The 27,786-nt window shown below is 31.3% G+C and overlaps 2 protein-coding genes across 2 annotated transcripts; one reads left to right on the plus strand and one right to left on the minus strand.

The window, feature by feature from the left end:
* Positions 1-14,378: 14,378 nt before the first annotated feature.
* Positions 14,379-18,334, minus strand: LOC133299114 (mitotic checkpoint protein BUB3.1). Its single transcript, XM_061498543.1, has 9 exons — positions 18,076-18,334; positions 17,855-17,985; positions 17,603-17,685; positions 16,252-16,518; positions 15,878-15,953; positions 15,688-15,768; positions 14,955-15,033; positions 14,761-14,861; positions 14,379-14,684 (listed from the first exon to the last, which is right to left on the minus strand). Exons 1-9 carry the CDS (start codon positions 18,196-18,198, stop codon positions 14,597-14,599), a joined length of 1,029 nt encoding a protein of 342 aa, XP_061354527.1. The 5' UTR covers positions 18,199-18,334; the 3' UTR covers positions 14,379-14,596.
* A 365-nt stretch (positions 18,335-18,699) lies between these two features.
* Positions 18,700-23,130, plus strand: LOC133299140 (uncharacterized). The gene is made up of 9 exons (XM_061498577.1): positions 18,700-18,729; positions 18,969-19,049; positions 19,161-19,281; positions 19,381-19,475; positions 20,555-20,626; positions 21,492-21,734; positions 21,924-22,032; positions 22,227-22,413; positions 22,814-23,130. Exons 1-9 carry the CDS (start codon positions 18,706-18,708, stop codon positions 22,893-22,895), a joined length of 1,014 nt encoding a protein of 337 aa, XP_061354561.1. The 5' UTR covers positions 18,700-18,705; the 3' UTR covers positions 22,896-23,130.
* Positions 23,131-27,786: the final 4,656 nt, after the last annotated feature.

The raw sequence follows: 27,786 nt of genomic DNA on the forward strand, positions 1-27,786 counted from the left end.
TTTTGATACTTAACTTGATTAGTCAATATATCCATATCTGAATCGGCAAATGAAAAAAATAAATAAAGTACGTCATATATCCAAATATTTATTTATAATGCTTGGGCTGCTTCTTCGGGGCGATTACCACAAATGTGCTTTTGCGTCAGCTCTTTGGTCACCGTCCTCAGTCCTCACTCGGTCTCGGTTGGTTGGCACACAGGGAATACAAATACAATTGATCATACATTCGCAAGCAACGTCGTCACTGGGGTCGCGTCTATCTATCTATAATAACCAAGTTTTCTTATTCCTGTTTTCTTCTAGAAAATACAAGCGCCTCCAACATCTCTCTTTCATTTTCTAATGCATGTAAGTAATGTATGCCTCGTGCGGTCGTGACTGCTTTTATATATATGACTCCTTTTATATATACCATACTTTGACATCAATCTTAAATTTAAAATTTGGCACCTCATATGAGAGCCGTTAGATCAAAAAAGATCAATGACTCTGATTATAAGCATATGACACCATTGATCTTTTTTTATCTAATCGCTCTCATATGAGATGTCAAAATTTAAATTTGACGCCAATGTCAAAGGATCCTGCCTATATATATATATATATATATATATATATATATATATATATATATATATATATATATATATGGGGTTTACATCCATCATGCAATAGAAAAAAAAAAGAGTTTCCTACACATACAACATTTTATGGACCCCACATTTTTTTAAGAAAAAAAAAAATCCTAAGGCACGGAATACGAATTTCTATAACATGACCACTTCACTTTTCTTACAACATAACTCTTGTAAAACCCTATATATATATATATATATATATATGAGAAAATTATATTTATTTTCGTCCACCCAAAAACTACGTCGTTTTGTTTATTTATTTCCTTATATTAATTGATTCACCTCTAAATGGTTATGATTTTCTCTTTCTTTATTACCATTGATCCATCGTTGTGCGGTTATATTTATTAGCCGGGGATAAAGTTATCTTAAACAACTTGAGAAACGATAAGCCATGGTTAACATTTCTCCAGCCACTTGAGATAAGCTTATATCAAACTATTCCTTTTAACTATGTATTTTGGATACTACATAATTATAACGTTAAAAATTGTTTTTTCCTCTCTCGTCAGTCAGTTTTTAGAACTTATCTGCTGACGTGGAGAAAGGAAAAAAATTTTAACTTTAATATTATAAGTTTATAACTATGTACTACAAGTAGTACACACACACGTATATACATATATATATATGGGTAAATATTTCTACAGACACTTTAGATAAGGTTATCTACAGACTACAATTATCTCAAAAACTACGTCGTTTTGATTAATGAAGGATATTTCTGTAATTTTAAGTGAATTAATGAAGGGTGTTTTTGTAATTTTATTTATTTTTTATCATATACATTTTACTGAAACACCCTTCATTAATTCACCTAAAATTATAGAAACACCCTTCATTAATCAAAACGACGTAGTTTTTGGGGTAGTTGTAGATAATCTTATCTAAAGTGGTTGTAGAAATATTTTTTTTCTATATATATATATATGTATATAGATTAACATTTCTTAGACTGTAAGAAATAATTTTATCTCCTACACAGACTTAAAAAGTGTATAACCCTATATGAGGCCATGTGAAAAGAATATAGAGAAAAAGAAAATAAAGGCCTCATACACTTTTATGTTTAGAATAATATTTATCTTGCAACATGAGATATCTCGTGTAATCCCAAAATGATATCGTTTTGGGGGTTTGGAATAAATAAATAAAGAGTATTTTAGTAGAATTACATAATACCAAAGGAAAGTAAAATTACTAAAATATCATTTGTTTTTTTATCAAATTTCTAAAACGACATCATTTTGGGGTTGCTGAAGATAAGTTTATCTCATCTAGCATGAAAAATATTTCTCTTGTCACAGAAGATAAAATTATCTCCTCAACCCCAAAACTATGTTGTTTTGAGGGTTGGAGGAATTAATTAAAGGTGTTTTGATAATTTTGTTTATTTTTCTATTATATGAATTTTACCAAAATATCATTCGTTAATTCTCCAAACCCTCAAAATGACATAATTTTGAGATTAAAAGAGATAATTTTATCTTCCGTGACAGGAGAAACGATAACCTCTCCCCCCTTCTCTCCCTAATATATATATATATATATATATATATATATATATATATATATATATATATATATATATATATATTTGATTGGCCGTCTAATTCGAGAGATAATTGTTAAGTATGATTCATACTTCGCAAACTGATGAGGACCCTTGTTTGCGCGGGGGGAGGGGGGGTCTGTAGAGGTCTAGTACTGTTGTGGGCTTCTGACTTATTGTAATTTTATTTTTCTTAATAATTTAGACTTGAGCCCGTTTGATGTAGCATACACTAAATGAATCAGGATAAACGATAGGTCTCGGCATTTCCATTTATAATATGAAAAGGCTAAATAATTACAGAAACTTAAAATAAAAAAAACGATATATGCCAATAATAACCTTAACTTCAATTTTTTTTACATGACCTCTTAACTAAGGAAAATGATAGGTCTCGGCATTTTCATTGCCCGGACAGTTTTATTATAACAAAGCAGCTTTTAGAAATTTTTGTTTTTATTGTACAAAAAAAAAAAAAAAAACTTTCGTTACAACTGAGATGAGTCGGATTTTCTGTTATTTTTCTTTTTCTAGTCTACTTAACACTTCTCTTTAATTAATTATTATGTCATTCATAATTAATCATTTATTTTTTATGGTTAAGTTATCTTGTGCCTTAGTATTGAGCTCTATAATTTTATGATAAAAAATTAATGGTAAGTTAATCTTTTAATTTTGACTCGAGAATAATTATTGTACTTTTACTTTTAAAACAAAATATTGACTGTTTTTATTATTAACATGTTTATTGAAATAATTTAAATGTTAATACTATTTTAAATTAGTTCTTTATTACCTTATTAATTAATGATAACTTTAAAAAATTAAGTGATTGGCAATAAAGATGAACATAATTGACTAAATATTTGGTTCATATTTCTCAAGGGATGGATTCAACCCCATTAATTGATGTAAAGATTTTTGTTGATAGGTGGTATATAATTTCATCCAGAAATTATATAAAAAACAGGTATGGTCGAGGGATCCCTAAATTTCTTGTAATTGGTGTCAATAAAAAAATCTCTAATAATTGGGGACACGTGGTTGTTTTGTTGAAGTCTGAAACTTGAGACTCGCGTACTTCCAGATGTTTCGGATAACGGATAACCGACAAGCAGTTGAACATATCATAACAATAAGACAGGGGATACTAATCACTTCCCACTGTTTGACTGATACCTCTTCTCACTCATCCAATCATAGCGCAACGCAACCCCACAGACACAGTTGCAAAAATAAAAGAATACGGGATTTAATTATTTTTGTGTTATAAGACATAATTTTATTTTTTATATAAATAAAAATATATAGAGAAAAGAAAAAAAATATAAATTCACACAATTTTATGTATTTATATATATGTAAAAGATAAAATTATCTCTTATAATATAAAGACATCAATACCCATTTGAATGGACAATTTCTTCTAAAAAAAGTTGCTTTTTTTTATAAAAAAAAATCATTTTGAGAAATTTAAGATGTTTGGATAACTATTTTTTAAAAAATTTAAATTTAAAATGCTATATATTTTTTAACCAAGGGTTGGTGGCTTTTGAAAAAAAAAAAACTAAAAAATAATGCAATTTTGTAAAATACAATTTTAACCTCATTTTACCAACCTCTCTATCCCACTCTCCTTGTTTTTTTTTTAGCGAAAATTCTTCTAACAACCTATCACTTTACAATTAAACATCTTTCTTCTAGGTTTTCATTCCTATTTTTTGTTCTTTAAGATTTTGTTTTATCTCTCCCCATCTCACAATTGCTATTTTTGATTCCAACCATTCTTACTTTTGAGTTCTCATGGTAGCTCACTCATCTCATGGAAAACAATTGAGAGAAATTAAAAAAAATAAAAATCCAGTGACCCTAAACTCCACGCAACAGTGCCATTAAAATATTATTATTGTTTCCATATGTAAATAACTATACTATCTTGTATAATAGAAATATACGGAAACCATGTTTTTTTTTTGGTACAGTAAACCATAGTTGTTTTAATTGGAATGCTGCATTACCCATTGATATTTGTGGTTTGTCTTATTGAGTGGCCTCAAGTCATATTCTCCAAATTTCACATTTGTATAAACCCCAGATAGTGTGTTAAAAAAAAATTACATATTTTTTTTAGTAATTTTGTATATTAAAAAATTATTTTTTTATTTTAACATTTAAACAACATTTTATAATTTTTTTTTTTAAAAATTCTTTTGAAAAAATAATGCATAAATTTTTTTTATCAAAAATTCATCCAAACATATCCTTAATCCCAAAGAATATTAATTGTGTATATCATAGTTAATATTTTTAATTACTTAATAATTAATTATTTTTATATATTAATGTATTAAATATTTTTGAATTTTTTAGTTAGTATTATAAATATTTCGAAATATATTTAAAGTTTTATTAAGAAAATGTTACTTAATCAAAGAACAAACACTTCTGCTATCAAATATCCACAAAAAATTATTAAATGTGATATTATTATATTAAAGCTAAAGAAGAAGGATTAAAGACTTTTCATATTATACGAAAACAATATATTTTTCATACACACACAATAAATATGTATGTCCTATTGAAAATAGGTATTGAAAATAGGCAAAGGATATTAACAATCAATTAGTATTACTACCAATATTACTATCAATCAATTTCACCGTTAGATCGATTATGTAGATCCAACGGTTATATTTATTTTCATCTTTGTATTGTTATGATTTCTCATATTTAATATTTTATATTTATTTTCACCTTTGTATGGTTATGATTTCTTATATTTAATGTTTTCACATTAAATATGGGGAATCATAACCATATAAAGATGGAAATAAATATAACCGTTTGATCATCATAATCAATCTAATGGTGAAATTGATTGGTAGTAATATAGTAATACTAATTGGTTGTTACAATATCCTACTCCTTAAAAATATACAATACATATGTGTATCCTATTGAAAATTGGAAAGAGAATTTTTTTATAGCGGAACTTACATATTTATTATAGGGATATGTTATTCTGTCTACTCTTATTTTGCCTATTCCTTTCAATATCGTTAGATTATAATCTCATCCAACGGTGAAGATTTCCGATATAAAATAAACTCTTTCATCCCTTTTTGTCTTCCACTTTCTCTCTCCTCCCATTTCTCTTTCTTCAATGGCACTTCAGGATAAAAAAAAGTGCAAGCTTTTTTCTCAATTCACCTAACTTAGCCATTGCTATGAGCATTTACATAAAAAATTAAAATGGGGCACCAAGAAGAAATAAATCCAAATGCCCTATGTTATAGAATTAGGTAGGCCTGTTGTTGGGTGTAACGTAGAGAGAACATAGATCTTTTTTCCATTTCAAGGTGAAAAACAAGATAAGAAGAAAGAGATAAGTTGATTCGTTTCAAATTTCAATAGCAAAGTAGAAATGTTACGATAATCGTGGATTAATTCAAATGAAGGGTTATTCATGGTTTTCATTTTTTTTTTAATTTTGTGGTTTCTGTCATGTTCAAGTATATCATATTCAAGAAATTTTGAAAATTATACTTATCCAGCAGAACTATCATGCCATTAATCATTGCCTTGATTTAGATTCAAATATAAATTCATATTATAAATTACGCAAATCGATAGAGAGAGAGAGAGAAAATGTGGGAGACAGTGAGTATAAAGAAAAGGGAAAAAATTTATTTTATTCTGTAAATCTTCACCGTTAGATGAGATTGTAATCTAACGATAGTGACGAAAGAGGTAAGCCTTTATTATATGTGTAATTGAATAAATTCTTAAGTGAAGAAATTCTTTTCACGTAATATTAGAAATCTTTAACCAAACGAAGAATGGGACAGTGACCAAATTGTTACGCTTTGGCAAAAAAATTACCAGAATGCCACGCGAACAGTAAAATTTTCCAAACTGTCACGCGGCATAATTCGCTACACAGCGTAACGAATTATGCATGCAAGTAATTCGCTACACAGTGTAGCGAAATATGCCACGTCAGAATGCACAGAACCAAAAAGTGCCATGTGTCACAATTGTTGAAATTCGCTACATAGGGTAGCGAATTTCATGTAGCGAATTTCAAAAATTGTGACACATGGCACTTTTTGGTTCTGACGTGGCATATTTCGCTATATTGTGTAGCGAATTGTTTGCATGCATAATTCGCTACACTGTGTAGCGAATTATGCCGCGTGTCAGTTTGGTAAAATTTACTGTTTGCGTGATAGTCTGGTAGTTTTTTTTGTCCAAACGTGACAAAATGGTCACTGTCCCACGAAAAATCTCCACAGGGCTAGGAGTTTACTAGTTAAGGATCTTATGGGAGTCCCCCAGAATGCTACTTTATTTTCCTTTGTTTTTGGGGGGAAAAAAAAAAAAAGCCGTTCATATCTTACAGAGAGCTGACATATCGCCACGTGCAAAGTTCTAGATGCTTCAGACTACCAAGGTTCCAGATACTTGCTGGGCAGCCAACCTTCACAATACGTGTATTCTTTCTTGCAATTCCCATCTTCTTCTTTTATCCAAAAAAATAAAAATCTGTGAGGTCTTGATCTGTTTTATTAACATGAGGCAATCAAAGGAGTTTTCATAATGGAATACGGAAGCAAAGCGTAACGTGAAAGTCTACCAATTAATCTTACCTTTTTTTTTAATCAGAATCGCCGCATCCTCGATTAGATTTCAACCCTATCAATCGCTTAGCGTAAAATTTGTAACGATTTATACAACATTGACTAAAGTTGAAAACACTGAAATTAGTTGCCCACATGTACCAACCCTCAGAGCTAATTTCGAGTTATTCAAAATGAATTAATTATATAAATTTAAATTATTTTGTACTTAGTTTTATTTTAAATTTTATTTGTTTAAAAAATTATTTTTAAATATATTCAAAATTGAAAATTTTAAAATATTTATTGACCATTAGACAAATAAATAATCCTTACAAGAGCACACTGGACTAAAAAAATATTAACTTTGAAATGATCTTCTTCTTCTTTTCTTTTTTTCGGTAAAAAGATGATATTTTTAATAGTATGTTTCATCTCAAAATTGATTTTTCATAAGAATCCATTTTAAAAAATAAAATAAATAACTATCGAAAACTTTATATTTAAAAAGTAATCATATTACACTTTCATATATAATTTTTAAAAGTTTTCAAACGTCTTCACAAAGTTACTTCTTCGTTAATCCAACTAAAGAAATACGTTCTTTAGATGATAAATTCTTAGGTTTATAGAAGGCTTTTTTTATCCTTATAACCCTTTATTATTAATTAATTATCGATTTGACCTTGATTATAAACTATTTCAAAAATTTAACCCCCTCAAAAAACATAACACCAATCTGCCCCTGTTTGACCGTTGACCATCAAGCCTACCCGGGTACACCCCTCTGTACCCGGGTATTTTTTGAAAATTTTTGTCTACAAGGGTAGGGAGGCGTGTACCCGGGTATTGTTCTTCGCACCTGAGAAATTGCTTGAATTATTTACCCGGGTAGAGAGGGGTGTACCCGGGTAAATCTTCGACCACCCGGGTATGATTACTCTTTGGATCTCCCATGCACTCTTCTTCTCCACGCTTTGAATATGGAGGCACCTACTATCACGTGCTCCGCCTCTGCAACTTTTTTGGGTCTCTAAAGCACACAAATATTTTTCAATGATTATTTCAGAAAGGGAATTCTCAATTAACACTATAAATCCACAACCACAAACCTTGTCCCATGCATGTCTTCCCTGAACGTGATAATTCGTCATTTACTAGTAAAATGAAAAGCTGTATGCTCACACTAAATTTCTGTACCATGAACCCTGTCTTTATTTTCTTTCCGTCTCACTCTCCCCAATAGACCCGATACCACATTTATATATAGGAGCGCGATTTTGACGTACATAAAAGTAGACCCCATCATAATTGATACGAACAGGGACCGCTTTGATGAGCAGTAAAGTGTTGATGTATGGAAATTTCAAATCCATTCTCAAAGCTAAAAGCTCTTCAAATTGGTTAGGCATGCTTAACTTGATAATACTCATCTATCTCATTAGCTGTAAAAAAGAGAGAGAGAAAAATTACCACGAAACAATTAATTACACATCCGCAAATATAATTAACTTGTGGTAAAATCAAATAAATCATATTTGTTCCATCAGCTACAAGTTGCCCCAGTTATAGCAAGTACCAAATGGATGGTCGAAGATTTACCCGGGTACACCCCTCTCTACCCGGGTAAATAATTCAAGCAATTTCTCAGGTACGAAGAACAATACCCGGGTACACTCCTCCCTACCCGGGTAGACAAAAATTTTCAAAAAATACCCGGGTACATAGGGGTGTACCCGGGTAGGCTTAGTGGTCAACGGTCAAACAGGGACAGATTGGTGTTATGTTTTTTGAGGGGGTTAAATTTTTGAAATAGTTTATAATCAAGGTCAAATCGGTAATTAATTAATAATAAAGGGTTATAAAGGTCAAAAAGCCTTTATAGAAGGATAAAGAAAAAAAGGTTTATTATATTTTATTTAATGTGTACTACTTTAGTTAAATATTTTTAATATTATAAAAATGAATGACGGCAATAATTTTAAAGTTATACTCAATGAATATTACAAATTATAACATTTTGCTATTTCGAAAATGTTGAAGAGTCCCTACTTGAAATAGTTCAAGGTTATAAAATAAATTTGTAATGTCTAAAATGGCCATCACAATGTTCATATTAGAAGTAGTATTTTGTGTTTATAGAAACAAATCTTACAATTAGCGAATGAATCGAATTTTAAAGGAAATAAAACAATAAAAATGACACAGAAAACATACATATACCTTGACTGCTCGAGTTGCAACCGTCACAGGACACATCATAAAATATTGCTTAGCTTCCCAGAAAGCAAACAAATAAAATGCAGCTTAGAGCCAATAGAGTCTATGAAAAAATGAGACATAGCTTTCGGTTTCAAGTAAGTGTGGCGTCTGGGTTTCCTAGCATATCAATTAGCAAGAGCTTGGGGGAAACAAGAAAGAAAGGAATTCAAAAACAAAGAAAGAAATATGTTTGTGGCGTCAAAGTTAGGCGTAGGACGTAACAACCACAACCTTACAAGTAAACACATCAATTATAAAATTTGATGTAGTTCCCAAATTGAGCATTTAGCAGCGCATTGGATGAAAGAAAAATAATTGTGTAACAAAAACAGTAACTAATTCAATGATTTAGATTGTATTGATAGCTTGCGACATTTATGATATTCTATTTATTATCTTATAAACACATTATACTTTAATCACACACATATATATAAGGTAGGATATATTCTTTGACAGTGGTGTCAAATTTGAAGTTTGATACCTCATCTGAGAACCGTTAGATCAAAAAGATCAACCACTTTGATTTATAAGCATGTGATATATATATATATATATATATATATATATATATATATATAATATGATCTGAAATATTAAAATAATTATTTATTGTTAATTTTATATTAAATTTATTTTTAATATTATCTTTAAGATTAAATAATGAAATGAAAATTTTATATTGAATAATGATTTTAATATATTTAAAATTAAAAAAAGTAATTTAAAAATAGTTGTTAGTTTTAAGGAGACCAAAAGGACGCTTCGGGAAACAAACTAGAAAATATGTTACCTTAGGCTACTAATCAACTTATGCTGCTTTGGTCCTCTAATTTGCCACCGCCATTGATAACAAGTTCTTCTAGTACATACGTATTTTGCTTTCGAAAGCCATCTAATACAAGCTGTTTTTTTTTTTCCTGCTGATTTCTAAGAAGGTCTTTCTCATACTTTTCCCCGCCAAAGTTTAACTTTCTGTCTTATCATTATATTACACTTCATTACTTGCATCATCCGCCAATACTACTACAGTATTACTTAGTGCATTTGCTTCCAACTATTCACGGTAAATTCTTGAAAAACTAAATTAGATAAAAAAAAATTCGGTAATCTAATTAGATAATGTTACTAGAAAATATTTTAGTTCAATGCTCATATATTTTTAAACATATATATATATATGTATATACATAAATTAAAGAAAAATATTTAGGAAAAAAATAAATTATTAAAAAATGCGCACAATTAATTTAACCTAAAAGTATGTATTAAAAATAATATTTCACATTAGGAGGAAATTTGCACAATTAATTCAAAAAAATTAATTTAAAATTTAAAATAATATTAAAAAGATTTAGTCCCCTTCGAAAGAGTATACCTTAATATAATATACAAAGGTTAATTCATAGAAAACACTGTCCCTAATCTGTTATGTTTTTCTTTTTCTAAACAAATTTCTGTATATATTTATAGGCTCTTATTCTTTTCATGTTATACGAGAGAGAGAAATTATCTCATTAATATACAAAATGCAGGCAAAAAAATTGATATATTATTTTTTAAATAAAAAATTACGAATTTATGATAATTTTAAAAATAATTACATATTTATTGCACAATATCACGCCTAATTTGGACGTCACTAATCACGCTCAAATTGGACGCCACTCAAGAGACAATCACGCCTAATTTAGGCGTCACTCACCAGGTATTGACACGTGTCACATTTTTTTCTAAAAAAAAATTAACAATTTAATCGTAAAACTTTTGAAGGCTATAACTTTTGACTCGGGTATCCAAATCAGGTAATTCTTTTTTTGATTCCACATAAATTTTCATCTCATTTGATATATTTTATTTCTCACAAACACAATTTAAATTTGCAAGAATTGTATTTTAAGAGCGGTTAAACCCAGAAGCCTATGAGTTCTGAGTTTGTGATTTAATATAAAAAAATAAATAAAGATTTGATTTGTGATTTAAATTAAAAATAATAATTTTTTTTATTATAAAAAAAATTTGGTTTGTGAACTAAAATAAAAATAAAAATTATTATTAATAAGGAAAACAAAATAAAGATTTGATTTGTGATTTAAACTCAAAAATCAATTAGAAAAATCTGTATTAATAAAGAAAATAATTAAATAAATATTCTAAATCTCTTAGGAAGAAGGATTTATTTTTTTTGAAATTAATGATTAATGCTATAAGATTCTGGTTTATTATTCGTGGTCTGAAATTAACGATGGCTTGTGAATGTTTTTCAAAAATAAAATTCTTCTTCCTTAGAGATTTAGAATATTTATTTAATTATTTCCTTTATTAATACAGATTTTGCAAATTGATTTTTGAGTTTAAATCACAAATCAAATCTTTATTTTGTTTTCCTTATTAATAATAATTTTATTTTTATTTTTAATTTAAATCACAAACCAAATCTTTATTTATTCTTTATATTAAATCACAAACCCAGAACTTAGAGGCTTCTGGGTTTAACCGCTCTTATAATACCATTCTTGCAAATTTAAATTGTATTTGTGAGAAATAAAATATGTCAAATAAGATGTCATTGCGTAGATCTCGAAAAGTTATGTGGAATCAAAAAAAGAATTACTTTATTTTGATACCCGAGTCAAAAGTTATGGCCTTCAGAAGTTTTACGATTAAATTGTTAATTTTCTTTTTTTGGAAAAAAAATGTGACACGTGTCAACACCTGATGAGTGACGCCTAAATTAAGCGTGATTGCCTCTTTAGTGAGGCCCAGTTTAGGCGTGATTGGTGACGCCTAAATTGAACGTGATATTGTGCAATGAATGTGTAATTATTTTCAAAACATTCATAAATTCATAATTTTTTATTTAAAAAACATTAAATTAATTTTTTTGCCAAAAAATGCAATATGGATCTCACTTTATATTTTTATTTCCTCTCTGTTTAGTGGGATCCGCATTACACTTTGTGTGTGCATGAGATGGTTTCTTTCTTACATAACATGAGAAAAATAATACACATATTTATATAAGAAATTCTATTTCAAATTTTAGTGAATAACTTTCTTTGATTTTAGGGAAAACTTCAAAAAAACCCCAAAAGTTTAGTTAGAATCACTTACTCCTACCCAAATTTTTTTGATCATTTACACCCCTACTTAAAACTTTTTTATCACTTACCTCTCTAACTTGATTTTCCTTCCAAAGTTAAAGTTAACAGAGTTAATCTTTAAAAAAAACAAAAAACAAAACTACCCTTAAAAAAAAGGAATTAACCCTTCGACACTATATGTTTCAGCCTCACTATAATTTTTTTCAGCCCCACTATATGTTTCACCTTTCGTTATTCAGAGAAGAACCAATTTTCAATGCTTCCATATATTAATTAAAGGACCAAAGGTGTAAATATTTTCAGCAAGTAAAAAAAATGGACGGCAAAAAAATCAATTAAAGGACCAATTTCTTTAACTTTTATCCATAAGATAACATGTCTGTACAGCAAAAAAAATGGGTTTCCAAAAAATCTGGAAAAACAACAAGAAGCTTAAAAAAAAAATCTCCTTTCAAGCATAAAAAAAAAAAACTGGACAACACTCGTTGAGTATCATTTGAATTGTTGATTGGGGTCGGTTATTGTCTTTATATATATATATTTATATATATTCAAGAACTCGCTGATTGAAGAATTCACAAATTCTCGCAAATGGCAGACCTCACTGAGTGAAGAATTCAGAATTCGCAAATTCTCGCAAATGGCAGAACTCGCTGATTGAAGAATTCACAAATGGTATAGAATCATAGAATTCGCAAGTGGTATAGAATCATATATATAGAGATAATACAAATCACTCAAATACATTCGAATAGAATAGAGATTTACCGGTCCAAATCTTTGAGTGTTGTGTGTTTCTTTCAGAACCCGAATTATATAAGCATCTACTGGCTAATCAGAAGCAGGGGTGGTGAAGCGTCAGAACGATTAGGGTTCAATGCTCAATGACTATCTCTTGCCATCAGTAAGGTCGAGTTCTGTGTGTTTTTTTTAAGGGTAGTTTTGGTATTTTTTTTAAAAACTAACTCTGTTAACTTTAACTTTGAATGAAAAATCAAGTTAGGGAGTAAGTGATAAAAAAGTTTTAAGTAGAAGTGTAAATTATTAAATTTTTTGAGGAAGTGGATAAGTGATTCTGACTAAACTTTCAGGGGGATTTTTGAAATTTTTCCTGGATCTTAAGAATGCTTTGGCAACCATTGAAGTTGTTGCCCGCGACCCATTCAAGTTTCCTTCCATTGATACCTGTTATTGCTGGAGCTTAGTATTGGACAACTTTTTTTTTTGGGTAAACATTAGACAACCTTTTAACTTTATTTGATTATAACAGTTTATCCATTTAAAATATCTATAAATCAAAAATAGTTATTTTAGTGAAAATAAAATAAAATAAAATGAAAGAAACTTCAAAATAATCCAAAAGAAATTTAAATGATTTGTATGAGATCATAAGTTCAAATTCAGTACCACTATTATATTAAAAACAAGGGAAAAATAGTATCCTTTTAAAGGATATAAGTTTATATCCTTTTAGATCCTAACCGTTGATTTCCGTCCATCAACGGTTATTTATTGGGCCAAACTTAATGGGACAAATTTATTATTAATTCATTAATAATTTTAATCCAATAAATTATAATCGTTAATGGACGAAAATCAACGGTTAAGATCTAAAATGATATAAGTTTATATCTTTTAAAAGGATAGATGTTATTCTCTAAAAACAAAATCTAAAATTGGGTAAATAAATATATATTTAGAAATTATCTTACTCTTTGTTTTACATAATGTATAATCAAAATTTCATTTAATTTTTTAAACAAGTAATGTCTTTTGATAAATTAATCCAAACCAGACATTTATGTAATTTGTATAACTTATCTTTCATAACTTATTTTTTAAGAAGGAAATTATATTTATAACCTATTTTTCCTTCTAATCTCTTGTTGTCACTTACTTTATTATTAAATCGAAATCAAATCAATAGCTTTTGTTTGATGTTAGTTTATATCGTTGATTTGATTTCAATACACTGATAAAAAAAAGCGATTGGAAAAGACTGAAAGAGAAAATTAATCGTAAGTATAACTTCTTCCATTTTAATCTACATTTTTTTAAAAGAAAAAAATTGGATGCATACATTGCGTCTAGATTATCTCGAGTGTCCATGGAAGTAATTGATTTCCAGTTTGCCAAGCACTACATAAAAAATCTCAAGGTCGAAATTGTAAGAGAAGCATAACAAAATCATCCGGGGCTTTATCAATTTTACTTTACAAAAGCACAAACTTTACAACTTTCAAGGGAACTGGACACAAAGTAGAAATGCCAAAATCTTAAAGTAGCATGTCTAGAAATTAGCAAGCGCTTCATAAAATAGTTTGCATGTCGTTGGTGTTCACAAGAAATATGTGAACAGAGTAGAAATGACAAAATAAAATTCTATTTTGGAAATTACAATCAGGGATCTGTAAATCACGATGAAGGATTGGGATAGACTTTGGGTTTCGGCTTGACCTCTATCTCGTTCACACTACGAACGTAGATAGCATCTTGCTCATGGCTGCAAAAGAATGGACAACCGGTTGAAACTAGTAAGTGAGAGAGAGAGAGAGAGAGAGAGAAGAGGGAGAACTTACGGTTTAGGCCCCTCTTCAAATGTGTAACTTGATGCAACAGCCAAGAGGCGTCCATCTCTGCTAAATGAAAGTGCAGCAACGCTTGTTGGATATTTTGAATACTGGATGAAGAAATGGCAATTTAGCAAAATTGAAAATGCAATGCAAAAGGAAAATCTGGCTTCTCAAATTACTCAAGGCAAAAGGGGAAAAACCTGGTACAGCCGCTTCTTGTTGTTTCCATCCCATACATTAACATAACCGTCACAGCCTCCTGTGGCAAATGTACCATATCTACAGGATTGTTCATAAAACATTTTGTTAATCACTTACATCAATGTATGAGTCGGTAATCCTAGCATGTTCAAACCATCCAATTTCAGATTCCATTTAGGGGTTAATATCACCAATTTCATCTTTGGTGCCTTGCATCATACAATGGTACTGCTACGGTAAAACCTAGAGAAACAATTAAGCAAGCATTTTCAAAATGCTACTCATTTCAAACTCATCACATGCCAAGAACATCCATAATACCTCCAAGTCAGTTTCTGACACAGATTTTTGGAGTACTGAGTTTCACTACTTATCATGATCCAGCGTTCAGTTCTGATACAACCAGTCTTTCCCAGCATATTTGCAAGCATTTAATTTCCCAAACCCCAGCCATTCCAATCAATATTATGTATGAAACGAACTGTCACACTGTCAGTTTTGCAAATAAGAAAATACTACTTTTGGTAGAATATAAAGAGATTCTCTCTTCCTGACTCAATCCATTATGGTAACTCTCAGTTGGTAATCATTCTTTGGATCCAGAGAAAATAAATAGAGTATTCAGAGGTTGATTTCATGGCTTACCTTAACCACAACTGTTATAACTCTGAGCTTCATTATTAAATAAGGAGATGATAAAATTCAGTAGACAAAGAACTCAAAAACACTTACATGGGGTGGAATGCCATGGCATTTACAGGATAGACAATGTCCCTTCCAGCTTCAGATTTCCTGTGACACTTAAAAGCATACCTGCACATAGTTTAGAAAGTCGTAGATGTATTATACATGACAGGCATGAGGTGCAAAATATTCAATTCACGGTGGTAGAAATGGCAAGCATAGAGATAAAAATCCATACTTCTTTGCTTGGGTGGTCTCGGAGAGGTCAAAGAATTCCATTGCAACCCGACCTTCAACAGAACTAAGTGCATATCCTGCAAAAATATGCAGTATATCAAGGCTGAGATACACAACAAAAATCACGGTCATCTCTGGAATCTATTATGCTACATAAAACAATGTAAATTAATAATGATCATGAATTTACACATTATTATAGTTTCCTCTTTCAATCAATTTCTAGTGCTCATAAACAATATTTACAGCACATAACATAAGCAAACTTAGACCAGCAATTGACAAAGATTGCTAACAGTCTTTGTGAATAAAAAAACAAAGTGCAGAGCTCAAGTTTCACAAATTATTCCACAATGCACATACACTAAAGTTTACCTGTTCCATTTGGGTAACAGCGCACACATCTGGTTTGATATTTCAAAGAAGATTCCCTTCGTTGCTCCGGTTGAGACATGTTCCTCAAATCATAAATATTAACATGTCTTCCAGCTGTTGCTACAACTAGCCGATGTCCAACAAGAGATAGAGAGTAGACACGCTCAGGTTGTGGATATGTCCCAACAAGGGTACGCTCTTGCCCGCTTGCACCTCTAGGGTCCCAACATTTTAGAGTTTTGTCCCAACTTCCAGTGATCAATTGCCCTTAATGATGGATAAGACAAAATTAGCCTATTGTCAATTTTCCAGTAAATAAGAGAACATGATTGTATTCAAGATGAAGATCTTGTCATTGTCAGATACAGTTTAAGAATGATAATTCCACTGAAAGGGGATAGAATTATATGATTGCAATTAATGCTAAGAAATAGCGATAAGAAACATATGCAACCTAACATGTTATCATTGTTTGTTTTAAATTTCAATAATGGTCTTCATTCTTCGCGGCACATTTCAGGAGAAGCTATGCATCATAGACTGCACCTAGTCCATCTATATCCGTTATTATACATTCCAAATTTCCAATGAGCATCTCCCAGCAGTTCCTCGAGAAGATATCCTGATTCACCAATAACCGTTCTAACCAAGTTTTCATGATCAATATCATCAGTTGCCTTTACAACTTTGTGACATAATGACACAGTTAGTTTGGTTGGCAAGAAAAATGGAAGAGTGAATTAAGGTTCCCAAGAATGAAAGATAGCAATACTAATCAGGTTACTAGCAGTGAAAAAAAGATTATATACATTTCGTTAGCCACAAAAAGGTTTTTTATTTATCCCTTGTCTTTGCAAGTTAATATATACCTTTGTAACAGAAATAATACAGGAACGTAGTAAAAAAAACACAAGCCAGACAACAAAATACATAAAAAGGTAAGGCATCCCAAACTGCACTGATTTTCAGTAACTTAAAAGCTAAAACCATTATGTGATAGAATGGGACAATATGTCTTGTCCAGTAAAACTAATACAAAACATATGTTCTCCCACACTTTCGCATGTGCAAAGTGCTAACATCTCTTATTCGGATATGTTTTTATGCATACACCAGTGTGTCGAATGTGGTCCATCAAAGTATTGCAAAGAAATACCGAGTCCCCGACGCTACCATGGACATCTATTGTAACTAACTGCAAGGAAAAAGTGAATAACCAACATTTCTTCTGAAATTGCTAAAGTTTGTATCGATTTTAAAGTATTTTATTTTTTATTTTTGGAATTAAGTTGCATACTAAAAAGATGAAATTAAGACGCTAAGCAGATTGTGATGGGTAGAGTTAACAGACCTGCTGCATAGGAGTACTCGACACAACGAACAGGTGCATCATGCCTTCCCAAAATATCCTCCTTGTTAGAGCTGAAAACGAGCCTGTACAGTAAAAAATGATAGTTAAAAAGAAAAAGAATTTCAATCGATTAAATAACCAGACCACAAGCCGGATCTGCACGAAAATATGATGATTCCTGAACTAAATTAACTTTATGCAGCGAGTTTCATGAAAATAAAAATAAAAATGTGTGAAAGTGTAGTGACTGACCGCCTGACAGTGTTATCGGCGGCGGCACTGAATCCGGAAGAATCGTCATGGAAGCAACAGTCAAGGACGGGTCCACCATGCATGAACTCTCCTCTGAGGACATTTGCGCTCGCATCGTACAATCGCACGCTCTGCTCCGTCATTGAAGATTGAAGGTAAGGTTAGAGTGCAAGACACAAGAGAGAGATAGTGAGAAATGTGGTGAGTGATGAAGAGCATACCTTGTCCCAAGAAGAGACGAGAAGGTGATCGCTGTGGTTGGAGAAGCGAAGGTTGGAGATGCCATCGGACGGAGGGTTAGAGAGCTCTCGGCCGGGCGCCGGCGGTGGTAGCACTGATGTCATGTCTCGTAGGGTTTTGGTTTCTATAAGAGAAGGAGGGAACTTCGTTTCAAAAAATTTGGCAACCGAGAGAGAGAGAGAGATCCGTTAATTTTATCTTTTCTTGTTCGGATATTCAATTCAAATTCACACTTGATGCTTTCCCTCCGGTGAAGACAGAGGGTCCGGGAAGGGAAATCACTGTAATTTGCACCGGCACTGTCCTTTTCTGCAGGCCCAAATCACTTGGCCCAAAGTTTGGTCTTATCTACATGTCTCAAACCCGGCCCGTTTAGCTGTTTTCCATTTTCTGTTCTAATTAATTTTGTTTCCTCCTCCCTCCGAACTTAAAAAATAAAAATGGAAGACAAAAAACTGAATGAAAAATGAAACGGATTGGGACAGGAGTGAGCTGAGATGAAATTGTAATGTGATTAATTTACAGTGATAGGAATAGGATGGTGCTCTTCCTCTTCGCTTCAAAATTCATTTCAAATCTCTGAAGTGCTTTTGATAATTCAATTCAATGCGATGGTGGTCTGCAAATGCCGCAAGGTTTCCTTCTCTTTCTCTTCGCTTTTTATATCCAAAGCCCAAATCATGCTTGATTTGTCTGCGGGTCATGTAGATCATAGATTCAGATCAGTCATGGCATGGTGGGATGATCTACCAGCTTCTGCATTTCTTTATATTTTTCTTCAAATTCATTGCATACAAGTGGTTATTAGTATAGGGATGTCGTTCGGTGTGAATTTCGTTCCTAATGGAACCAACTAATGCTATGTGGTGATTAGGCTACTAAGTTATACTGCTTCGTCCACAAAGTTCCCGTCTGCGGAGAATGTATCTGCTTCCCCGATCACCAAATCTGCGTGGTAAATTTTTCTCTCCTCGTTTGACTTATCAAAGGAACCATACGGTTTTTGGTTGACGTGCCAAGCTCTTATCGTTTCTGCACTTAACGATTTCTTCTTCTTCTTCCGTAGATTGGGACTTATTCAGAATGGGTTATAGATGGGGACTATGATTGGCCCCCTAAATGCTGTCAATGCCAAGCTGTTCTAGAAGAGGGGACTGTATCTCAAACTACTAGACTCGGTTGCTTGCGTATGTGATTTTACTCTCACGATGTATATGCCTCCTTTGAAACAAATTCCCTTCAATTAAAACTGACTTATGTAATATCAATTTAAATTTTGTACACAGATGTTATCCACACAAATTGCTTGGTCTCGCATATCAAGAGCTGTCCTCCGCATACTGCCCCGTCTGGATACATCTGTCCCTCATGTTCCACTTCGGTATGATATTGCCTTCAAATAATTTCTTGCCTCTTCAGTTAGTAAGCTTTTTGGTTGAAAGTAGTGTATTAATGTACAACTATGTATTTTTAACTTGAAAAGTAGTTATTAGTTCAAAGTAAGATTTTAAACTGCAAGGCTGCCGCCTGTTTTTGGAATAACCCTTCAAGGAGGCTAAAATTATATGGAAGAGTGCAATCTTTGGCTCTTTGCTGTTTTTTTGGTACGTTTGGTTGGAGCACAATACTTTTCCCCTAAAACTGTTCTGGGACAGGGTTATCTTCTTAACTTTCTCTGTAGTGCTCAGCCCGTGGTTGTTTCAAAGGGGTCACCAAATTTGATTTCCAAAGGGATTGGGCTGCTCTACTACATACCTAGTTTTCTCAGTTTTGTTTTATTTTTTGTCTCAGCTCTTGAGGATAACTTATCCTCAGTGTAGTCTCCTTCTCTTCTTTTTAATGATGATTCTCTTAACGAAAATTAAAAAGAAGCAAAATGTTATTTTCTTTTTCTGTTTTTCTGTCTTTTCTTTTTTTCATAATTATTGAGAAGTAGATAAAACCACTGAAAGGAGATTGTTTGTCTCAACAAAGATTGTCATGTCTTGTACTTATAGGTTTCTCAACTGAAAGTTAGTGTTGATTTTTGTCTATGCTCATACTTCAAAGTATGGCTCATGGTGTTTTAGGTGTCTTGAGCAATGTATATAAACAGGGAAAAAGTAGCGACATCAGAAATGCTTTGTTCTTATCCTTATTTTAAAAAGTATTTATTTCATTTTTTAGTCTAAATTTCTTAATTATTGAAATGTAGATAGAAACTCCTGCAAGAAGATTCTTAGTGCTTCCTTCAAACCATTACTTAATGTTTTGTCTTAGGAACATTGTCATGCAAGTAATTGCTCGGTCAAATAAAAGTGCAGTGTGTTTCAAAAATTGATACTCTATTAGCTGCATACATGTGAGTTGTTTTATTTATATTATAATCATGCCATCACCTTTTAGAGCTTCCTTTAGCTACTTTTATATAAAAATTCCCCTTGTATTGGGTGTCTAATTTTGGCCAAATAACGCATGCAGATATGGCCTCCCAAAAGCGTGAAAGATTCAGGGTCTCGTCTTCATTCCAAGTTGAAGGAAGCTATCGTGCAGGTAATGTATAAAATGAGTAGTCTTTGGTGGAGTCACTTCTTTAACATTTTATCTGAATATACTTGAGTGGCTTTCTTGACATACATAAACTAGAACAGCCTTGTAGTTATAAATCAAGTTTTCTATTGCCATTGTATTTTTTTACTTTATTTTGATTATGGAATATGGGTTAGAAATGAGTTTGGACTTTGGGGTTTTTATTGTTGGAGCATTTAACATTAGAGAATCAATAGCCAGAAATCAACAGCAACGGTAGCATAGTGGGTTTTGGGTTGGACAAACGTGACATATTTTAAACATGGACACTTGAAAAACAAAGCTGTAAGTGTCAAGGTCCAAGTTATCTTGAGTTAGTGTCAGTGTTCATACTTCTTAGGTTGGGACTCACAGTAAGGAGTATGAATTATGAAATATATCATTTGGAATGCCATTGCCAAATTTATTCAGTGTCACGAATAATTGAAACAATTAAAAGAATTTATGTTTCTTGGTAATGCCTGGACTATTTATGTACTTGGATACTACTAGTTTCTATTTCATGCCATCTCATTCTTGTTCAAGAATTTCATGGATCACCATTGAAGGTATCTTGTTAAGGGCTATCACATCCCATATGGAATGCGCATTCAAAGCGTCATCGCTTACTTTCTAGTAAATGGAGACTGCTCAGTGTGTGTACTGGGCCACTGATCTATAATTATAATATTAAATTGTGTGCATATTGCTGTAGAAGAGTTTCCCTTTGTTTTAGTTTTTTTGTTAAATAAATGCATGTGTGCCTGTTTATTTTTTGGCAATAAAGAAATGGATATTTTTCAGTCAATATAAATAATATTTTTAATGGTTTTTATCTATTTTTGTGCAGACTGGTATGGAAAAGAATCTCTTTGGAAATCATCCAATTTCTTTGCCAGCGACAGAATCTCGTAGTCCCCCACCTGCTTTTGCTTCAGATTCTTTTAGGGAAAGTCTAATAAACTCAGACTCAGTAGAAGGATACTCACATGCAACTGGATCAGAGCCTTCTAAAATTTCAGTGACTGATATTGTGGAGATAGATAGCCCTAATTCTGCAGGAAATTTCATGAAAGGCTCAAGTCCTACTGGTGTAAGAGGATTATACTCCCAGTTACTGCATCTAGAATAAAAGAGTGTTTGGTGGAAATATTGTTTTTGCATTTATCTGTACTTTTAATAAGTAGGTCTTAATTTTTCTGTTTTATATTCATGGTCTATCATCTTTCACACATTCAGTATTTTATCTCAGTTTATTTTGTTCTTATTTCAAATAATTCAGCCTGTTGCTACCACAAGGAAGGGTTCACTCCATGTTGACAGACAAAATTCTGAAGTCTCATATTATGCTGATGGTGAAGATGGGAATCGTAAGAAGTATACAAGAAGAGGTGATAATCTTTTTTGATGAATTTTTAGATTTTAAAATATTTTTTACTATTTGTCCAACATGCTTATAAACTGTATTTCTGGGCTTCATCTTTTGATGTGATTAGAAACTATTTACCTTCTAGTTTGACAGGATTTCGTTCAGAAGCTTGTCTAGTTCAATTTATTAATTCAAACATCACCTTTGAAAGTATAGGTCCATTCCGCTATAAGTTTCTTAGAGCATTACTTCCTTTCTGGTCTAGTGCTTTACCTACTCTTCCAACGACCACACCACCAAGAAAGGATGCATCCAATACAATCGAATCCTCAGAAGGTCGCACGCGACATCAAAGATCATCAAGGATGGACCCAAGGAAAATTCTTCTCCTGATTGCAATAATGTATATCTCTTGCTTCTCTTCCTTTATAATGTATATTACAACCAAAATAGGAAATGCAGGAGGGATCTGAATTTTTTGCAATGGAAGTTACTTCTGAGTTCTGACTCTCATTGGCAATGACTAATGAGAAATAATATTTAGGGAAAGTGGAGAAAGCCGTGGTTAAGTCAGATATCCCGGGGTTAAAGCAAGCTTTTTGTTAGTTAATACTTATACCTCATAGTCCAAGATTTATTTGTTGACCAATCTCTCCTTGCTCTCAGAAGAGAGAAAGTTATCATAGCACAGATACTGAGGCTCTATTTTCACTGTTATATATATAAACCCCAGTTATATGGAATTTAAGATTTGGTATAGATTTCTTGTCTTTAGTTGATGAAGTTAATATCTTCATATGCAGGGCATGCATGGCAACTATGGGTATATTGTATTACAGACTAGTTCAACGGGGTCCAGGTGAAGAGCTTCTTAATGATGAGTAAAGGCAAGGTGCGGTGCTCTGAAAGGAGAAGATGTTCCGTGGCTCTCATTTTCTATATTTCGGTTAACCTGGTGCTTCAGCTGCTAATCTTCTTGGCTCCTATATTCGAACCAGTTGCTGTTTTTGGTAAACATTCAAGTGGCTGGTAGATATTTTTCATTTGAATGCATATGACAGTGATATGTTACATAAAATCCTTGTTAGCTATCTTTGTTCTTTGCCCCCAATTTTGGTGCCCATTTGGAATGTAATTGCATAATCAGGTTTAATATATATTGTTTTCGTAATTGGTGTACTTTGCAATTATCTAGAATCCTTAAACCTTAAAGACCAATTTGCGCCAACCACTTCTACTATAATTTCCACATTATTAGCTGGCCACATTTATCTATAATTGCCTTATTCAAAACAAGGTCATGGAAGTTAGATGCATCAATGCCATCTTTGATAGAGGGGAAACGAGGAGGTATGTATCGTTTTCACTTTATTCTTCGTCTCGCTGCCCCTCCGATGTCCGTATATTTAGACGGCCTTTAATCCGTTTCCCTTTTTTCTCTATTACTTAAGTTTTTAGATGTCCTTTTTACTCGTGGTTTTCTCATATCTTCACATCTAATCCATGGTGGTCATGGAAATTTTGTTTTATATATATATATATATATATTTTTTGGTCCTTCTCATATCCCCCCGAATTTTTTTGGGTCCTTCACATCCAATCCACAATCCTAGCCTTTTGCATAGTCTCGTACCTCGCCATGGTTTAGAGTGACTAATACTCGGTTCATGGAATTAGGAGAATCCAAAAAGCAAACTACTGTTCTCTCTCTTCAAAAGTTGTGCTTTCTTTAATTTTTTATTTACTTGAATTAAAACATTATGAAAATTGTATTTATGTTTTGATTTTCATACTTCATTATTTATGTTTTTATGTGATATATCCTCTCAATATACCGTAATTTTAGAAATTTGTCGTATCCCCGCATGTGTAGCCGTATCAATACCAGTACTTATCCATATGCATGCATCCCACCTCTAAAAACTGTAGAATGATTGCAGTGTAAACTTCTGTTTCCTTGGGTCTTTTGTTTGACCCTTTCTTATCAGCAAAAACACATGATACTAAACTAAAATTGGCATACTATTAGCTTAAAATGCTTTTGATCTAAGCACTGATGTTATACTTTAGTTTTGTATGTATTACCTTCTATTATTTGTTGAACACATAAAAAAAAAATCCAAAGTCAAAATTACAATACTAAGTACTGCAGAGCTTTGATAAACTAACAAAATTCCAAGGCATTGACACTGGACAAAGCATACACTAAATCGTATTAATTAACCATGACATCCAAATGCCTTAAGAAATTCCCTACAGAAGATGACAAGTCCCATTGTGATACGTAGTCTACAATATAGAAGAAAATAAAAGGAGAAAAGGAGTTCATCAAACTCAAGTCGACATTTAAGCTGGATTTTTTTCTCTTTCGTCTTATATGTTTTAAGGGAGTTGAAAAATTGAAATCATCCAATAGTATATATTTTAAATGGTTGACAAATCAAAAGTCAATCGTTTCAAATGAGAGAGAGAGAGAGAGAGAGAGAAGAGCTCTGCTGTGGCAAGCTATTGAAGTGAAATTTGTTCTAGAATCAAGGATAATATAAGTGCTTCCTTCATTGACTTGCATGGCCTTCAGTTAGGAGAAGGTTTTCAGTAGGCTGTGTCAGTTCGTTCTTCTTTGGTACTGGTAGGATCATACCAAAGGGTTTTTTATAATTTATATTGTAAATGATTGACAAATCAAAAGTCAATAGGTTGCTGTGGCAAGCTATTGAAGTCAAATTCATGCTAGAATCATAGTTAATATAAGTGCTTATTCCTTCATTGACTTGCATGGCCTTTAGTTAGAAGAAGGTTTTCATTAGGCTGTATGGTACTGGTAGGATCAAACCAAAGGGTTTCTGAACTTCATCAAACTAGAGCCGTGTTTATAATTGATTTATCATCCAATATCGTACTATTTCTTGTGCAATTATGGAATGTTTCTACAAATTGCTATCGAATGAAATTAATATTGTTTAATTATAATTGTGTCCTCAAACTTCAATGTTGCGTCTCTACTTTTCAAATTGTCATAATGTTAATCCATTCAATAACCATTTGTTCATGGTCTGTTTGGTGTGATGTATAAGACTTGATAGTATAAGCTTATACTATACGTTATGACATTTTCAGTTGTTTGGTGTGACCATCGTATAGTATAAGCTTATACAGCAGAACTCCTTAATACATCAAAATGATGTATAACTTAATCAAGCCTAAAGGGGTGGGATTAGACCTGATAAAGGATTGATGTATTAATATTGCTTACAAGCACAATTTCCAAGAACTAATATATCATTCCAATATTAATATATTAAAACAAACTTTTTTAATATATTAATTTTTAAAATATTAAGGAATATTATCTTATACAATATCATACCAAACGCATGATAATATTAAAATTTAATCAGGTCTTATACTATCAAGTCTTATTTTATACAATAAACCAAAAATGCCCTCACTCACAAGAGGAAGTTGTTGAATTAGCAACACTGTATCATAACGTGGCAAGCAACAGAGGTGGGTAGGAAGTTTAAAGTGTTTTTGGGTTGTGGCTCCCAATATGGATGTCATTGTACAGAAAGCGTTCCTTACTAGCAGAGGAACGTCCTTTATCTGCTACCTCGGATTATTGACGTGAATATCTGCATTCATCAAGTAATCTTGTGTAGTTCTATTACAGTGGTTAATTGAGTAGAAGTATGCCCATGGTCGTTTAACATATGGTTTTAAGTTAAATTCTTTTATATTTCTTTTAAGTTAAAATATATTTTTAATCTGTATACGTAATATTCATTTTTAATTTGATTCATATACTAAAAAGTTTTCAATTTAGTCTTTATATTTACAATTATATTTAATGTTGTCTCCTTATCTATTATATTATAGCACCGTAACATTAATATGAAATTGCTGTGAAGTACAGGGGTGGTTAAATTAAAAATGACTGACGTATATAGGAATCAAAATTATTTCTTGTCCTTTTATATATATAATACTCATTTTAAATTTAATCCCTAACTTCATTATGTAATTACTCCAATAGACAATATTTTAGTAGCATTAAACTGACGATGAGTAAATTAAAAATAATTATGTGTAGAGAGATTAAATTAAAAAAAAAAAAAAAGAGAGTACAAGAAACAAATTAAAAATCAGTGTCGCGAACTAAAAATGTATTTGAACATTCTTTTAAGGGAAAATACATTCTTTTAAGGGAATTATTTTTTTTATGTTGAAGAAAAAATAAAATCCATTCTTACATTAAGAAAAAGCTTATGGGTCCCATTAGCTAAAATAATAATAATAATAATAAGGAAGCATGGCAATCGAAGTTGCAACAGGAAGGGTTTGCACAATAGAATAATGAATTGTTTGTCAAACTTTTCGGCCAGATAACTAAAGGCAATAAATTTGATTTCAAAATGTTAATATAATTTATTTAAAAATTAACTAAAAAAGGATAAACAGTAAAATAATCACATCATCACTTTTTCTAAATTATTAACTTTTGGATAATCAAACAAAATCTAACAGCTAAGCACTCCACTTTTTTAAAAATTATTAAATAAAAAATTAAGTATTGTACCAAAGTTTAATTTAAATTAGTAACATTTTATAATAAACGTTCTTGATTTATGTTAATAATTTCATTCGATTAAATATCTAATTGTCTAAAGATTTTCTTTAAGCAGTTTTTGTTTATTTATATGCCCTTTTTAGGACCACTGGTCTGCTTGTTAGTGGCTAGCCAATACCGCAATAATTATTTGCATCCCCAGGGATTCTAGATCCTTATTAAATGCAGGAGAACCACTAGTGCACCTAATTTTAAATGTCTATCAAGAAATAATTAGAACATGCATTAACAAGTAAACGAAACCCAGTCTTATTAACACATTATTGTTGATATGATGCTAGCTAGCTTAATCCATTTTAAAGTATATGTCATTTATAGTATATTTACAATTTGTTTGACTAATGAAATAAAAATGAAGCCAAGTGTTACAATCTTATTGTAAGGTATGAGATTTAGAGTCCAACATCAAAAATATAAGATTTTGATATGGGGTTTATATAGACTTTGGACTCTCTTCTCTTATAAACTAGCTTTTGGGGTAAAGTTCTTCCAAGATTCATTTTAATTGGTATCAGGGGAACAAATGATAAATAGTTCTCCTTAATTTCTTTTCCTTCTTAATTATAAACTATTTGGGTAAGGCTTCTCTAAAGTAATTAATATGGAAAGTTCACAAGTAATAATGTATTTATCCTAAAATTTGAATGGGTTAAAATTATAATATATTTCAAATTAAATTAAGGGTAAACACACATTTACTTGGGCATTTTAAAGACAAACTTACTCTAAAAAAACATTTTTCCTATTTTCAAACTCTCAAAAGGGAGTTTGTTCGTAATCAAAACTTAGTGTCAAAGCAATTACACAAAAATTAAGAAAGTTGTTAAATAGTCTCAATTACAAGAAAATATAAATATATTTAACGAAATTATCCTTTATTAAAATAGAAAAATATTATCACTTCATTAATATTGCTTTCATTCTACTTAGTAATTTTTTTAGTGAATACTGTTTTGTTATGCAGGGCTTATCATATATATTTCATACAATATCAAATATGTAAGCTGTGAAACTCATGTTAAAAATGTATTAATTTTTAAATAATGTATTTATTCATATTAATTATTAAATAAAATACTTAAAAGATAATGTGATAAATCGTGTCTATTTAAGAATTTCTTTTAAGGGTAAAAATTAACCAAATAGCTG

This window comes from Gastrolobium bilobum, unplaced genomic scaffold (assembly GCF_033153095.1).
Source record: "Gastrolobium bilobum isolate Gb01-03AN ecotype WA unplaced genomic scaffold, APGP_CSIRO_Gbil_v1 utg500, whole genome shotgun sequence".
Taxonomy (NCBI): Eukaryota; Viridiplantae; Streptophyta; class Magnoliopsida; order Fabales; family Fabaceae; genus Gastrolobium; species Gastrolobium bilobum.

What these genes read in the sequence shown, in the direction of transcription:
- LOC133299114 (XM_061498543.1), bottom strand. Translation starts at nt 18,198, where the DNA reads ATGACATCAGTGCTACCACCGCCGGCGCCCGGCCGAGAGCTCTCTAAC. An exon ending in GCCATGGCATTCCACCCCAT is followed by an intron (nt 15,034 to 15,687) that starts GTAAGTGTTTTT and finishes ACAATCCTGTAG; the next exon opens with ATATGGTACATTTGCCACAG. An exon ending in TTTGAAGAGGGGCCTAAACC is followed by an intron (nt 14,685 to 14,760) that starts GTAAGTTCTCCC and finishes ATTCTTTTGCAG; the next exon opens with CCATGAGCAAGATGCTATCT.
- LOC133299140 (XM_061498577.1), top strand. Translation starts at nt 18,706, where the DNA reads ATGGTGGTCTGCAAATGCCGCAAG. An exon ending in GTCCCTCATGTTCCACTTCG is followed by an intron (nt 19,476 to 20,554) that starts GTATGATATTGC and finishes TAACGCATGCAG; the next exon opens with ATATGGCCTCCCAAAAGCGT. An exon ending in TAAGAAGTATACAAGAAGAG is followed by an intron (nt 22,033 to 22,226) that starts GTGATAATCTTT and finishes TTGAAAGTATAG; the next exon opens with GTCCATTCCGCTATAAGTTT.